At 29.3% G+C, this 14,422-nt stretch overlaps 1 protein-coding gene across 1 annotated transcript; it reads right to left on the bottom strand.

Moving 5' to 3' along the window:
- Positions 1-9,764: 9,764 nt before the first annotated feature.
- On the bottom strand, positions 9,765-13,160 carry LOC21399568 (WD repeat domain-containing protein 83). The gene is made up of 8 exons (XM_010090434.2): positions 12,751-13,160; positions 12,547-12,649; positions 11,392-11,499; positions 11,175-11,284; positions 10,814-10,921; positions 10,685-10,730; positions 10,270-10,410; positions 9,765-9,791 (listed from the first exon to the last, which is right to left on the bottom strand). The coding sequence occupies exons 1-8, from the start codon at positions 12,957-12,959 to the stop codon at positions 9,765-9,767; spliced, it is 852 nt and encodes a 283-aa protein (XP_010088736.2). The 5' UTR covers positions 12,960-13,160.
- Positions 13,161-14,422: the final 1,262 nt, after the last annotated feature.

Raw genomic sequence — 14,422 nt, 5'->3', positions numbered from 1 at the left:
TCTCGGGACAGTGGACTCCAATCCCACATGCTTACCATATGCTGTCGGTGGAGCAATTATAATAAACTTAAAAAATTCCTAAATTTCATAATTATTGTTTAATAGTTTATAACCCAAAAAGTGCCCCAATTTGACCCCATCTGTATTTCTCTCTTGTTTCCTTTATGTAAAATCTCTCTCTCTCTCCCTTTCTCTCTCTCTCTCTCTCTCTAACAAATGTGTAATCTACCTTTTCGATTACCTTTATGATTATCTCCATCAATACCCACTAATCAAAATTCCGTTTTGGGTAATCCAAAAGTCCCATATTGAAATTCGGCACGCTCCAATTGGATGGAGTTGGATTAAAAAAAATATGAAAATTAGACAATGATGATTAGCTGCACACGTGTTGAAAGTAGTAGATTTCTGAAATTTCTTACACAATGTTGATTCATTCTTCAGAACGTGAATTCAAAGGGAGGAAAAAAAAGAACCATCATTATACGACTGAATTTCTTCATCATTAAAATCACATGATTAGAATTATTTTTAATTTATGTGTATTTTTTATGAGAAAAAATATTATAACGAATCATGTATTATGATTTAAATTATAATTTGAATCATCCGATCAAACATCCCAACACAAAATAAAAAAAGAGAAATGTTATGCCAGCTTTATTATTTTATATATATATACCCTATTAACATAATATATTATAATTTAACAAAAAATTAGATAATAAAATTTACGTATTAAATAATAAATAGAGTGACAAAAAAAATTATGTTAATATTTTTTATAAATAAAAAGACTAAAGAAAATAAAAAAAGAACTTCCTGTATAAAACATAAAAATAACTCTATCTATAGAATTACGTGTTGACGCAAAAATAAAATACCGCTATAAAAAAACATTAAAGATATATTCTTTTTTTTGTATATAGAGAGAGCATAACTGAGCTTTTATAAAGACTTTTAAGGGTAAAATTTATTTCAATAATTACTTGATTGTGACTCCATTACTGGTTATATTAATTTTGTGTGTTTTTTAATTTAATATAATTTTAATCAAATTTAACGTTTAAAAATATTCTAACACTATTATCGAACGATCAGGTATTTTTAGGCTATTACCTCACAAGTCACAAAGCTCTCTCTAAAATACACATCCAATGCCTAAACGCCAATTCGTTTGGTATAAAAAAACATGCAAAAACTACGCTTAGGTCGGTTCATTTAACCGATTCAAGTTTTAAGTTTTTACAGTAAAAAATTTTTAGAAAATGTTATATTTAACTTTTTCTGCTACAGTAAAAAGTTCTTATAAAATGTCACATTTTAATTCGAATTAAAAACTTAAATTCACGAAATAAACGAGACATTAATTATATTAAAGAGACGTTTAGTTTATAAATTAGAGTCATATGATTAGAACTATTTTTAATTTATGTATATTTTTTATGAAAAAAAATACTATAATAAATTACAAAATATGATTCAAATTAAAAAACGAATCTAAGTACCAAACATCATCTAATTTTTCACCAAAAAGAATGGAGACTAATTATTGCAGGAGCAAAAAAGGATCAAACCCGGACCTAATGAAAACACGCCACGTGGTGGACCATGTGAAGTGGGATCCATGGTTAAAAACTCAGGCTGTCCCAGTCCGTGTGGGGCCGTGGGACCCACATCCAAACTTTTTAATTGAGTGTGTGTTTGTGTTTGTGTTTTTCTTTTTTTATTATTATTTTTATTTTCTTGTAATTGAGTGGGGCCCATATTTGGAAGCAAACTGATGAGTGATGGAAAGATGAAAGTGACATTTGTGAAAGAGATGCTACAGCTGGCCGTTGGCTCTCTGTTGTTTGCTTTTGTGGAAAGTGAACTGTGAACCACAGAATATGCTCCCAGAAAATCTAGTGACAAAATCTTTTTTTTTTTCTTTTTTTTAAGATTTATATGGTAGGAATAGGATTATTCCGGAGCATTGCAATAAGCAATTATATAATCATCTAGTTACAATCTAATCAAAATAAAAATTCAAATAAAACTAAAAAAATTTAATACAATTTCGCTTAAAAAGAACATTTCACAGTAGGCTTCACTACTGATAATATTAATTTTTAAATATTAAATTTAATAAAAATCACATCATATTAAAAAAAATATAAAATAAATAATTTTTAATATAGAACTAATGATTGAAAAATAAAAAATTATAAATACCAGTCCTATAAAAAAAACTCTCTTGCTTAAAACATTTTTATTCGTAACTTTCTCTTAATCGGCTTAAAATTCTCATCTTTTTTAGTTTTTTATGAGAGGATTTTATTAGAATAAAAAACATGTAAAATTAATGAAAATTATTTCATTTATGTTATGAAAACTAAGAAAATACAAACCATTGGTTCATAGATTAGAATCATATTATTATAATCATTTTTTATTTATGTGTATTTTTTATGAGAGAAAATACTGTAGCGAATTATGAACCGTGATTTAAATCATTGTTTGAATCCTCCAACCAAATATCCCAAGAAAAAAACTTTAGAGAAAAAAATTAAAGATAAAATTTTTATTAATCTTATAAAGATATATAAAATGAAAAACTTTAGAGATTTATTGTAAAAAAAAATTTAAGTATTATTTACAATTATTATTTATATAATATTTACTATTTATGATTACTATTGAGTAAAATCTTAACATAAATATTAACTTCCACATAATAATTTTAAGTGATGTGGATAGTTATTATTCATAATAATATATAATTATTAATGAGACCTTTGGTTCATGGATTATAATCATAAGATTAGAATTATTTTTAATTTACGTGTATTTTTTGTAAAAAAAAATACTATAACAAACTATAAATCATGATTTAAATCGGGATACGAATCCTCTATCTAAATAATTCCTAAAAATAGGGTATTGACTCTTGACCGTATGGTCTTTTTTTGGATAGATTTTTCGGGCAGCTTTTTATGTGACAGAAAAAGTGGAGTTGCCCAAAGGATGAGATATTTTTCTAATTGGTGGAAGGGTGAGTAGACGAAGAACCTGGAGACAGCTCAGCAAAAGCCACCACCGTCAACTCCCCTCCTCTGTAAAGCATTGTATGGAACGCTTTATTAGCAACATAAAGACCTTATTCGTTTTCACAACTAAAAAAAAAAAAAATTTAATTAAATTATAATTTTATTCAATTTTATATATATATTTTTGTAAAATTTAAGTTTTAACTTCAATTTTAATTTGAGTTTGATGTTAAAATCTGATTCTTTCTTCTTCAACTTAAGTTTTCAAACTCAAACTTAAATCAATAAATAATATTTTTAAAAACGTAATAATTTTTTCATTTTAATTTCAATTGAAATGATTCTTTTTTTATGCGTTCACGACGAAAATAAGAATAAAACCCAATCATATACTCTATTAAAAATTTTTATCATCATTGAGTTTTTATTAAAATATTGTCTAAATACAAATTCAAGTTTTGATCCACCTAAACACAAACTCAAAAAGATTCTCATCTAAAATCATAACTCAAATGTACACAACTAAACACAAATTCAAGTTACAACTTCAACTCAAGTTATAACTCAAATTCAACTCAAAATCTACACTCAAGTCGTCATAATTTAAAAATACAAATGAACAAGCCTAAACTCTTTTTAACACAATGAAGTAATAATAATAAAAAAAAGAAGTTTACGGCCTCGTTCATTTTACCGATTTGAGCTTAGAATTTGAGTTTTATTACAATAAAAAATTATCAAAAATAGTCACATTTAATTTGTTTACTATAGTAAAAAGCTCTTATATGAAATCACATCTCAACTCAAATTAACAAACTAAACGAGTATTTGTATAAAAAAAAAAGTCGCTAGCCTCTCAGGTCTCAAATACTACTGCAAATGGACTATAGGTAGTTTTTTGTTTTTAATCATCCCTCTTGTTGTTTTCAACCGTGTCTATTAAAAATTGTGTATTTTATATATTTTTCAGTTTAATTTCATTTTGATTAACGCTTAGAAATATGCCTTATAATAAAAAGACTTTATCTTTCATAAAAAAAAAGTTTTTTTTATTTTTAGATTTATCAATATAGTTTTATACATGTTTTAATTTTTTTTAATAACAAATTTAATATTTGTGTGTAAAAAATTTAACATTTACGTGTAAAAAATACTTGTTGACATTGCAACATTTGTTATGTTAAATTTATGATATATTATATTTTGTAGTAACTTTGCCATTGAAACCATTAACGTTCAACTCTTTCTAATCATTTCTGTTATTATATATATATATATATATATATTCCGGTTTATTATGAATTCGAATTTTTGATATTTTTTGGATGTCGACATTTTCATTTTTAGTTGAGGGTGATAGCCATTTCATGAATTAGTAACAATTATTTATTACATGCACTCAACGCCAAATTAAAATTAATGTGATTTCTATACTGTAGTATACTATTTTTTGTACAAGCAATTGTTGAAGTCCAATCGATAAATGATCGACTATTCCCTAAAAAAAGAAAAATAAATAAATGATCAACTTTCTTTTTTAAATTGATTTGGAGTCAGTAAGTTAACGAAAAGAGAAAATTATTCATCTTATTTTTAAAGTGTATGGTCTAAATTTTTACTATTTATTCTTTATTGATATCTTTTTTGCTAATATTATTATTTGACTAAAAATGATATTAATTAATAATAAGAGTTAAAATTTAAATTTATACACTTTAAGATGTATTTGTCTCATTTTCTCTTAAAAAAATAAAGTAATGCTCTACCAACTTAAATCTCAACTTTTATATACCAATTAATGTGACATATATGTTATCATCTTTTTATTAATAGATGCAAACTTTTATCATTAATTAATGTGACAATCATTAAACACTCACAAATGTAAAACATGATAACACAGACAGATACCATATCAGTCAGTACACAAAAATTGAGATTTGAATTGATATCCCTACGTTATTCAAAAAATAAACTGGACATTTTTATAGTGCCAAAAAGTTTAAAGTACTATGTTGATGGAAATTTAAGAAATAGTTGCATGACAAAATTAGAGAATAATTACGATGAAATTAAAATTTAATAAAATTTTCAAAATATTCCAGAGATAACAAAACCGAGATAGTAATTATAATAATGATGTGATACTTTATAACATATACATAATTATTATTTTAATGATTAATGAAATTAATTTTTATTATTCTTAAATTATTCTATAAATTTTATTATATTTTAACTTCAATTTTTCTATATGTTTTAAGAAAAATGCTAGTATTAATTTTTTTTTGTCACTCAGTACATTTATTATTTGAAGCCTGTTTAGTTCGTTAATTATAGTTTTTAACTGCAGTTGAGATGTGACTTTATGTGAGAGTTTTTTACTGTAGTAAAAAAATTAATGTGACTATTTTTTAAAGTTTTTTATTGTAATAAAACTCAAATCAGTAAAATAAACAGAGCATTAATACGTGGACTGCATTAATATATTATTATTTTAATAAAAAATGACGTTAATATTTTTCTAATGGAATATCACTTTAATGCTACGTGAAAAGTATCAATCAATCAAAATGATAAAATTCTCCAATGCAAATGAATCAATTATTAATCACTGAGCAAACCGTCAACTGCTACCACTTATCTTGTGCGTCACCTAAGATGTGACTATTCCTAGTAGGTGACCACCGACAAAAATCATCGCAAGAGTTGCCTAATAAATTACTATTACTAAGCCAATAGGTGACCATCGTTCACCAATTGTAAGAGGATATTTAGTTGGTGGATTCAAATTATGATTTAAATCATAATTTATAGTTTGAATAATGGTTCGTAATTTGTTACAGTATTTTCTTTCATAAAAAATACACGTAAAATAAAAATAATTTTAATCATATGATTCTAATCTATGAACCAAATGTCTCCTAAGAGTTTCTCGGTAAAGTGACTACCAACTACGAGTGGTTAGGCAATAGAATTTTGTCAATTAAAGATCAATTTAACTTGCCTTTTGGATTGAGAATCTTTTAATTCGATACCAATAAAGTCCCTTAACCCAACCCATTATAACTTAAAAGTATAGGATTTTTTTTCTTTTTTTTTTAAGAAATTAGATCTATAATTTTAAGACTCTAGGAGGTCCATTTTTTTATTAGTTCAAAAAATCATTTCAAAATTAAAAGTTAAAATAAACATACCATAATAGTTTAATAAACATACCATAATATATGAAATAGTTTAAACATACCATAATTCATTTTTTGAATTGAGGATTTGTGTCATGGTTCAAATCATGATTCGTGGCTCGTATTTTTCTCACAAAAAACACACGTAAACTGATAATGATTCTGAATCATAATTATAAATTCGTGAACCAAACATCCTTTTACAATCCATCATAATAAATGAGTAGCCTCGACAAGTGGCCAATTTTAGAAATCTTAAAGCCAACTCATACATATATATATATATATATATATATACACACAAAAATAAATTTTCATATATATATATATATATAGGGTTTAGATTTCGTGAATTGGTGATGCTTAATCAGCTAATCAACCCAAAACTTTTTGAACTAGGATTTTCTTATCTCGTACCAAATGAAAAATGCTCCCAACCAAACCCATAAGCGTTGATGTAGGCCCTGTTCATTTTATCGATTCGAGTTTTGCTATAGTAAAAAACTCTAAGAAACAGTCACATCTAACTTTTTTACTACAGTAAAAAGCTCTTACACAAAGTCACATTTCAACTCGAATCAACGAACTAAACGAGCCCGTAAGTTGGACGGATTACTCAGATTTGAGAATTGGCGAACACCTTTACAAGTGGTTGGTAGGGATAGTTTGGTCAAACACAAATAAGATGTCAAGAACAACATTATGAGTACGTTTAGTTCATGCGTTCAATTCTAATTTATTGATGAGAATTTTATAAAAGAATAAATTTTTAAATTTAAATTTTGTATGAGATAAAAAATACTGTAATAAAATCAGAATTATTAGTTCAAATATGCTTACCAATTGAGGCCTCTATATTTATTGAATGCAAATAAAATTGAGAAGGGACCAAATTCTAATTAAAAAAAAAAGAGGGGGAATAGATGGAGAAATCCCTAATGTCTCTTCTCTCTCTCTCAAGGTTTGGGCCAGAAAGGACACAGTGCCTTTATTGGCTGTAAGCCTCTGGTGATGTCACTTTTTAAAAAAAAATAAAAATTTATCGTTAAGAGTGTATGAGTCTGATGTTTTATCTATTATTTTTAATAAATATTAATTTATTAGTGTAATTATTTGATTAAAAATGTTATAAATTAAGAGTAAAGGGTAAAAATCATGATCCGTACACTTTCAATATGTTTTTGTCAAGATTACCCTATTTTCTAGCTTATTGATTGAGGTCAGGTTCAGAATCGGAAACCAATGAGAAAAAAATAGCATTCTTTTTTTAACAAGTGGATTTTTTTCTTGAAATTTAACAGGTGGATTTAGGCCTCGTTCACTTTGCGGATTCGAGTTTTCAATTTGAGTTGAGATGTGACATTTTCTGAAGCTTTTAGCTGTAGAAACTTAGAACTGAAAACTCGAATCGAGTGAAATGAACGAAACTTTAATTTAACATGATAGTGAATTTATTAATTTTGATATCAATTATCAAAATTTATATGGCCGTATGAAATATAACAAAGTGTGATTTTTCAGGCTCCATCCGTTTCGCTAGTTCAAATTACAACTCAAATTTTTACTACAGTGTTTCTTTCAGAAAAATTCAAATTCCACATTTTCTGTAGCCGTATTTTCTCTCATATGAATTCACTTTTTAATTTAAGTTCTCAATTCAAATGATCGAAACGAATGGGGCCTCAATGTTTGATTAAGGTTCTTAAAAATTGCGAGTTTTTTCTTCTTTTAGTATTTGGTTGTAGTTTGAGGATAGTAAAATGTATATCACAGCTGGATCATGTGTTGCGCATTCAGAGAAGTCAAGCAAAGGACCTAAATTTCTATCTTCCCAACGGAACTATTAAGTCCAGCTATATGGCCTTGTCAACAAAATACTCATCTTTAGCAACCTTTTAAGCCTTTTGCCTCAAAAAAAAAAAAAAAAAAAAGATGAAAAAAAAGAGCTTGCAGCAATATGTAATCTAAGATGGATTTTGAGAATTTTCAATTTAAAGTGTGTTTGGAGTATGGGTTCATCTAGTTTAGGTTCAAATAAATTTTTTTTCTCATAAAAAATTAAATTTAAAAAGTTTATTACAATGTTATTTGAATTCTAATTTAAACCATCTCGTTCACTTTGCTGATTTGAGTTTAGAATTCGAGTTGAGATGTGATTTTATGTGAGAGCTTTTTACTGTAAAAAAACTCAAATTCTAAACTCGAATCAGCGAAGTGAACGGGACCACTTCCAAAGGGGTCCTTATTTTTTCAGCTTGGGTCTTGCAAACATAAACTTACAATTTTTTTTAATTATGTTTCTTATTAGAAAATATCTATAATGTTTCTAAAACTTAGGAGAGGCATTCAAACTTACATTGTGAACTTATGCCAAGATTAAGGAGACGTTTAATTCATGGATTAGAATCATGTGATTAGAGTTATTTTTGATTTACGTGTATGTTTTATGAGAGAAAATACTGTAACAAACTATAAACCATAATTCGAATTAATGAACGAATCTATGTACCAAACATCCCCTAAGTTTGCACTCACTTATTGACATAAATTCATCTAAATAATATGTCGCTATTCGATTACTGGGACATATATCTGTTTGTCAACAAAAAACATGAACATAGCGTGCATATTATAAACTCTAGCTGTAAAACTAATATGAGAAGGAAAAAAAAAAGTAGTTTACCCACCAAGATGGGAGAAAAGTAGACTTAAAGGCCGGCAAAAAGTAAGCTTAGGTCGAAGAAAATCAATTATAAAAGTATGAATGTAATATTTTTATGGAACATTTAAATTGGATTATGAACTAAAAAAAAAAAAAGGAATATGAATCGGGTGGTAATTTGTATCTCCTTTTGGCTAAAGCACTGGAGGCTGCCGCCCTCCGAACATGTGTGTTCATTTCACAACTCAAATTATAATTTAAGTTATTATTTGAATTGTGTATGTAAGATAAAAACAGTGTAGTAAAAGCGTTAAATTTGAATTATTATGAGAGAAAACACTGCGTAAAAAAATTGAATTTAAATTATTGTGAGAGAAAATACTACAATAAAAAAGTTGAATTTAAATTATTGTGAGAGAATATATTGTAGCAATAAAACTTGAGTTGTGACTTGAATTGTAAAATGAACAAGACCAAACAAGTGTTTGTGTTTATATACATACATATATATGGTTTTAATGGTTACTCTAATATTTATCTATCAATGGGTATCATTATTTTAGCAGTAAGATATTAATCCGATGATTATAATAAATTATATAATTGACTAAAAAAATTAATAAAATTAGATTCTTATCACACTACGTTTCAAATTTTTACATCTGAGTGATAACTAATAATAAAAACGTAACTCGTCCATATATATATATATAAAGAACGGGCCAAATATTTGACACCAGCATAAATTCTCCTTAAATTGAGTGAACCTAAGATTGAATCACATGAGCTAAGAGCAATAACTATGGACTTCCGGAATAAAATATATCCATGTTGGAGAATTAGATGAGTGGTTTTGTTAATTTCCGAATGAGTAATTGTTACTAAACTTCAACCACCGATTGGCAGCATCCCTAACTGCATCAACCAATATATGAAAGAAATTGAATTTTTCAATGGGTGAAATGACAAGCCACTAAACACTTCTAATAACCGGACAAAAAATTAATGAACTTATGCCAGTTGCTCAGGAGTTGTTAGAGAGAGGTACTGAAACATGTTTAGGGAACAAATAACCTTTGTTTCAACCACAAACAAAGTTTTGACTAGAATGATGTAGAGGGATTTAGTAATAAGTAATCATTTTTATATTTACGTTGTTGCTTATTCTAGCTTATTAACTTTATTTTGTTATTAGTTTGTCGTTTATTTTAGTTTGTATTTTGTTATCATTTTGTATGTGAGCTCTAAATAGCTACACTAGCTATTGTAATAGAGAGACTTAATATTTTGATAATTGAATAGAAAGTTGCGTTTTTTTCCCTAATTTAGGGATTTTTCCCTTCTAAGATTTCTTTTGAGTCCCGTCAAAGAGTAGGGAAAGTGGGAAACAAACAGCGTTTACCACTGAAGAATGAGCTCGGAATCTTGACACTACAGATGCATCTACCAGGTCCCAAAAGTAAATGAAACCATCCTCAGATCCACCGGCTACATGTGCATCAGTGTTGGTAAGGCAGCAATCTAGTTTGTAAGACTGATACAGAAACAACCAATTGAGATAATGAAAATGAAGAGTGAAAGAAACATAGGCAAAACAGGATAGATGATGAGGGCATAGAGTACTTCAAATCAAGAGGCATAAGAATCCATACACTGGAATTCGAATCGAAAGCAAATTAAAAAAGAAAATGCAGAGTTAATGTATCCGAAGATGGCCAATGTAGCAAAAAGAAGAAGGACGCAAGTCAGTGGCGGATAAGCAAAATGTCGTTAGTATCAGTAAACAGGAAAAGTCATTGTGTGCTAACCTTACAGGTATGACCTTTATATTCTTGCAGCAGTTCGCCGGTAGACCTAGGACATGAAAAAACTTTAGTTAATGGGTCCTAGAAAATTCAGCTTACGTCTGTATTAAGTAATCCCATAACATTTTTTACCTGTCCAAAAGTCGTAATGTCGAATCTAGACAACTTGCTAATATGCAGTTACCATCGTTTGACATTGAGATACAGTTGACAGGCTGCCCCAAATCATCAGATATTTCTCTACATAATGGAGCAAAAGAAGAAATAAAAAAAGTCTCAATCATTTTTGTGATGGTGTCAAATGCAATTCATTGCGTTCAAGTTAGCATTCTTAATTTCAAGCAAAAAAAAAAAAAAAAGTTTGGCATTCTTAATACGAGGAAAACAAAAGTCATCATCTTTATTCATGAAGCTAACAAATTCACAAATTTTGAATTCTAAAGTACATAGATATCAGGTAATTATGAACTAGTTCATTAAAAACATGACATACCTACCAATACGAATATCGAATGTTCGTACAGTCCCATCAACGCTTCCTCCGATAATTTCAGTTTTTGTTAGGCAAACAGACATCACACTGTCCGCGAATGAGTCAATGATCTGCAACATTAGCCAAAATTTTTCCTTTAAAAAGAAAAAAAAAGAACTTCCCAGTAATAAACAAGTCACTACAAAGCCATAAACCCCAAACCTTGAAACAAACAAACCTGAATTGGCTCAGTACTGTGAGACCTGCAGTCCCAAGCACGCAATGACTGATCATACCCCGCTGAAACGACCACAGACGCATACTCATTAAACTTCACAGCATTCACCTACACATCAATGACATGTTTACTTATAAGGAATATGAAAAAAAAAAAAAAGAAGAGCTGTAAGCATGACTTGATTTTCTTTCCATTTCCATTGCAAATTGACTTCAACAATTACCCACACGGCAAAGCACATACCATCACAACAAAAATGAACACCCAAGTCCCAAAGGCCTTATTAATCTAATCTATAATCTAATTTAGTACGACTTATGCAAGACAACATTTCACTAATTGAATTACTTTTCTTCCTAGTTCTCATTCTAATTGCTAATGTAGTTAGGAAAAAAAACATAGAATCAAAAAATTTGACTTCTAGTCTTATTCCTTTCTCATTCTATTTAAGATTAAGTATTGTTACAGATTAAAGTCCTGCTCCTACACTTACAACAAAAACAAATAAAGAAAAAGCAAATAAACACGGTAACATGCGCATAATTTATAGCAGTTCACCCTCAATGTTAGAACAATGCTCACTTTTTGCCAGTGCAGAACTTTATTATAAAAAAGCCTCGCGGACTCTCTTAGCCCATTGGTTCACGCGTTTAAATCAATGATTTTGATTCTAAATTTTGTGAGAGAACTCATTGGCGGGAACTTTTTTCATTCAAATTTTTTGTGTGAGAAAAAATACCATAACAAAATCAAAATTATGGTTTTAAGTGCGTGAACAAAACGGGCCCTTTGTGCTTCTCTTTAACCTAATTCTCCAAAACTGACGCTTTCAATATAAGTAAGCTTAGGACAACTGAAACATAAAAGGTCGATTCAGGTGCTAACTTTGTGTCGAGACAATAATTAAGCTCTATACCCCAACAAAAAACACCATAGAAAACAAAAAATTAAGGATATGTTTGTTTCATAATTCAAGTTAATACCTTGAGTTAGGAGAGAAAAATACAGTAGCAAAATAGTTAAATTTAAATTTTTGTAAAAAAAAACTGAGTTGTGACTTAAGTTGCGAAAAGAGTAAAATAATTTGCTAAAATATACAGAAATGAGCAAAAATGCAAGTACGAAAATAAGACACAATTCTGGAAACAAACAGACCTCGCTGTCGTGGCCGCGGAATTTGCGAATGACACGTCCAGTGGCGACATCCCAGTAGAAAATCTGCCGATCGCCGCCGCAAGAGATCAGCTTGGAATTGTCCCTATAAGAGAGACAAACCACAGTATTTCATTGAAACAAAAACACAAACAGTTGGTGAACAGACAGGAGAGAGAAGAAATGGAGTTGACAGAGAAATGTTACGGAGAGACATGGACGTCGCGGACTTCGCGGCCGTGGGACTTGTAGGTCTTGACGTGGATTCCGCGGTGAGGGTTCCAGAGGCGGATAGTACGGTCCTTGCCGCAGCTCAGGCAGTAGTTGCCGTCGCCGTTGAACCTCGCCGCCAATACGGCGCCTTCGTGGCCTTTAAGAACGTTTGTTTCTTTCCTCGGAAGCTCCGTCGTGCTCATCTCTCCCTCTCTCTCGGCGAGATTAAGATTTTTGTTTTTTTTTTTTTTTTTTTTTTTTTTCAGAGGCGGGAATTGGACGCGGACGCCATGGGAGCAAAAGCTCAAGGTGTTTCCTTCTCTCCTTTTTTGTTTTGGGCCGAACCAGGCACTAATGATGGATGAGCCCGCCCCAAATTAAGACGGAATTGGGTACTCGGCCCAGTGAGGCCATGGCAAAGTTACGGTAATTTTGATAAATACTTTAAAAGTGCACGTAATCTTGATTTATAACATTTTTAGTTAAATAATTATACTAATAAAAGAATATTTATTAAGAGTAAGGAATAAAAGTCTAGGCTCGTAAATTCTGTAATTTTCTCAAAGAGGACGTATAGCTGTGTTACTTGAGCTAGAAACTCAAGGCCGGCCGCTTGGCCTACTTAGGCTTTTTTTCTTAGAGAAAAGTACGTAGTTTGCGATGATTTTATACATGTCTATTATTTATATCATTCTAAACAATTAAATATCATTGTGTCTTTTTATTTTCTCTTTATTAATTGAATGACAATTGTTTATTTTTGAGCGAAATGCCATAAATAATATTTTTTCACTGTCTTGAGTGGTATTTCTGGGGTTTTCCTATTTTCTTATGGTCTTATCTGAAACCTGTAAACATTAGGACATTTTTAGTTGACTCATTGAACTTTAAAAACTCTCACTTTACCTCCTGAGTTTTGAAGTAGTCCAAATCAATGCTTTTATTAGAATTTATGTTAAAAATAGATGGAAAAAAGAGGGGTCAAGTGTGTGATCATGTGGTCTTTTTTAATTTGTTTTAACACAAATTCTCAGATGACCAGGCAGTGACTGCACTACCCCTTTTCTCCCATTTTTTTAAATAGAAATTCTACTAAAGGAGGTATATTGGGACTAATTCAAGATTCGGAGAGGAATGAGATTTTTTAAATTTCGGCAGGCAAACTGTAAATAGCCTCAAAGTTCAAGAGGTATAGTTGAGATTAACCCTAATTTTTGCCTAGTAATGTTCATTAACAAAAAAACATTAGTTGCTCTAGACTATACTTAATCTAATAGAGTGAGAGAGCAGATTTATTTTTTGGATTAATTTTATAAATGTCTCTGAATAATGTGCTCTAGTTCAACATACCCTTAATCTTTGAGAATGATTCATCCTTTTCCTGAACTATATAACTTAGTTCAAAAATACCCTGCATTTATAATATAATAAAATGATGATGTCACACTGCTTATTATTTCACCCACCAAACTATTGATTTAAGTCAACTTGCGCGTCCAGATATTGATTTTGTATTGATTTTCCTAACGATTAAAAGGGGAAAGCTAATAAGAAATTAATTGTTCGAAGGCTAATTATGAGATTCACCAGGTAAGGGAGTGTTTTGAATGACTTTACTGTGTAGTATATATATATATATATATATATATATATATATATATATTAT

This window comes from Morus notabilis, unplaced genomic scaffold (genome assembly GCF_000414095.1).
Source record: "Morus notabilis unplaced genomic scaffold, ASM41409v2 Scaffold1225, whole genome shotgun sequence".
NCBI lineage: Eukaryota > Viridiplantae > Streptophyta > Magnoliopsida > Rosales > Moraceae > Morus > Morus notabilis.
This window is presented reverse-complemented; position numbering and strand designations above follow the sequence as displayed.

What these genes read in the sequence shown, in the direction of transcription:
- LOC21399568 (XM_010090434.2), bottom strand. Translation starts at nt 12,959, where the DNA reads ATGAGCACGACGGAGCTTCCGAGGAAAGAAACAAACGTTCTTAAAGGC. An exon ending in ACATTACGACTTTTGGACAG is followed by an intron (nt 10,731 to 10,813) that starts GTAAAAAATGTT and finishes TTCATGTCCTAG; the next exon opens with GTCTACCGGCGAACTGCTGC. An exon ending in ATTCTTCAGTGGTAAACGCT is followed by an intron (nt 9,792 to 10,269) that starts GTTTGTTTCCCA and finishes TGGTTGATGCAG; the next exon opens with TTAGGGATGCTGCCAATCGG.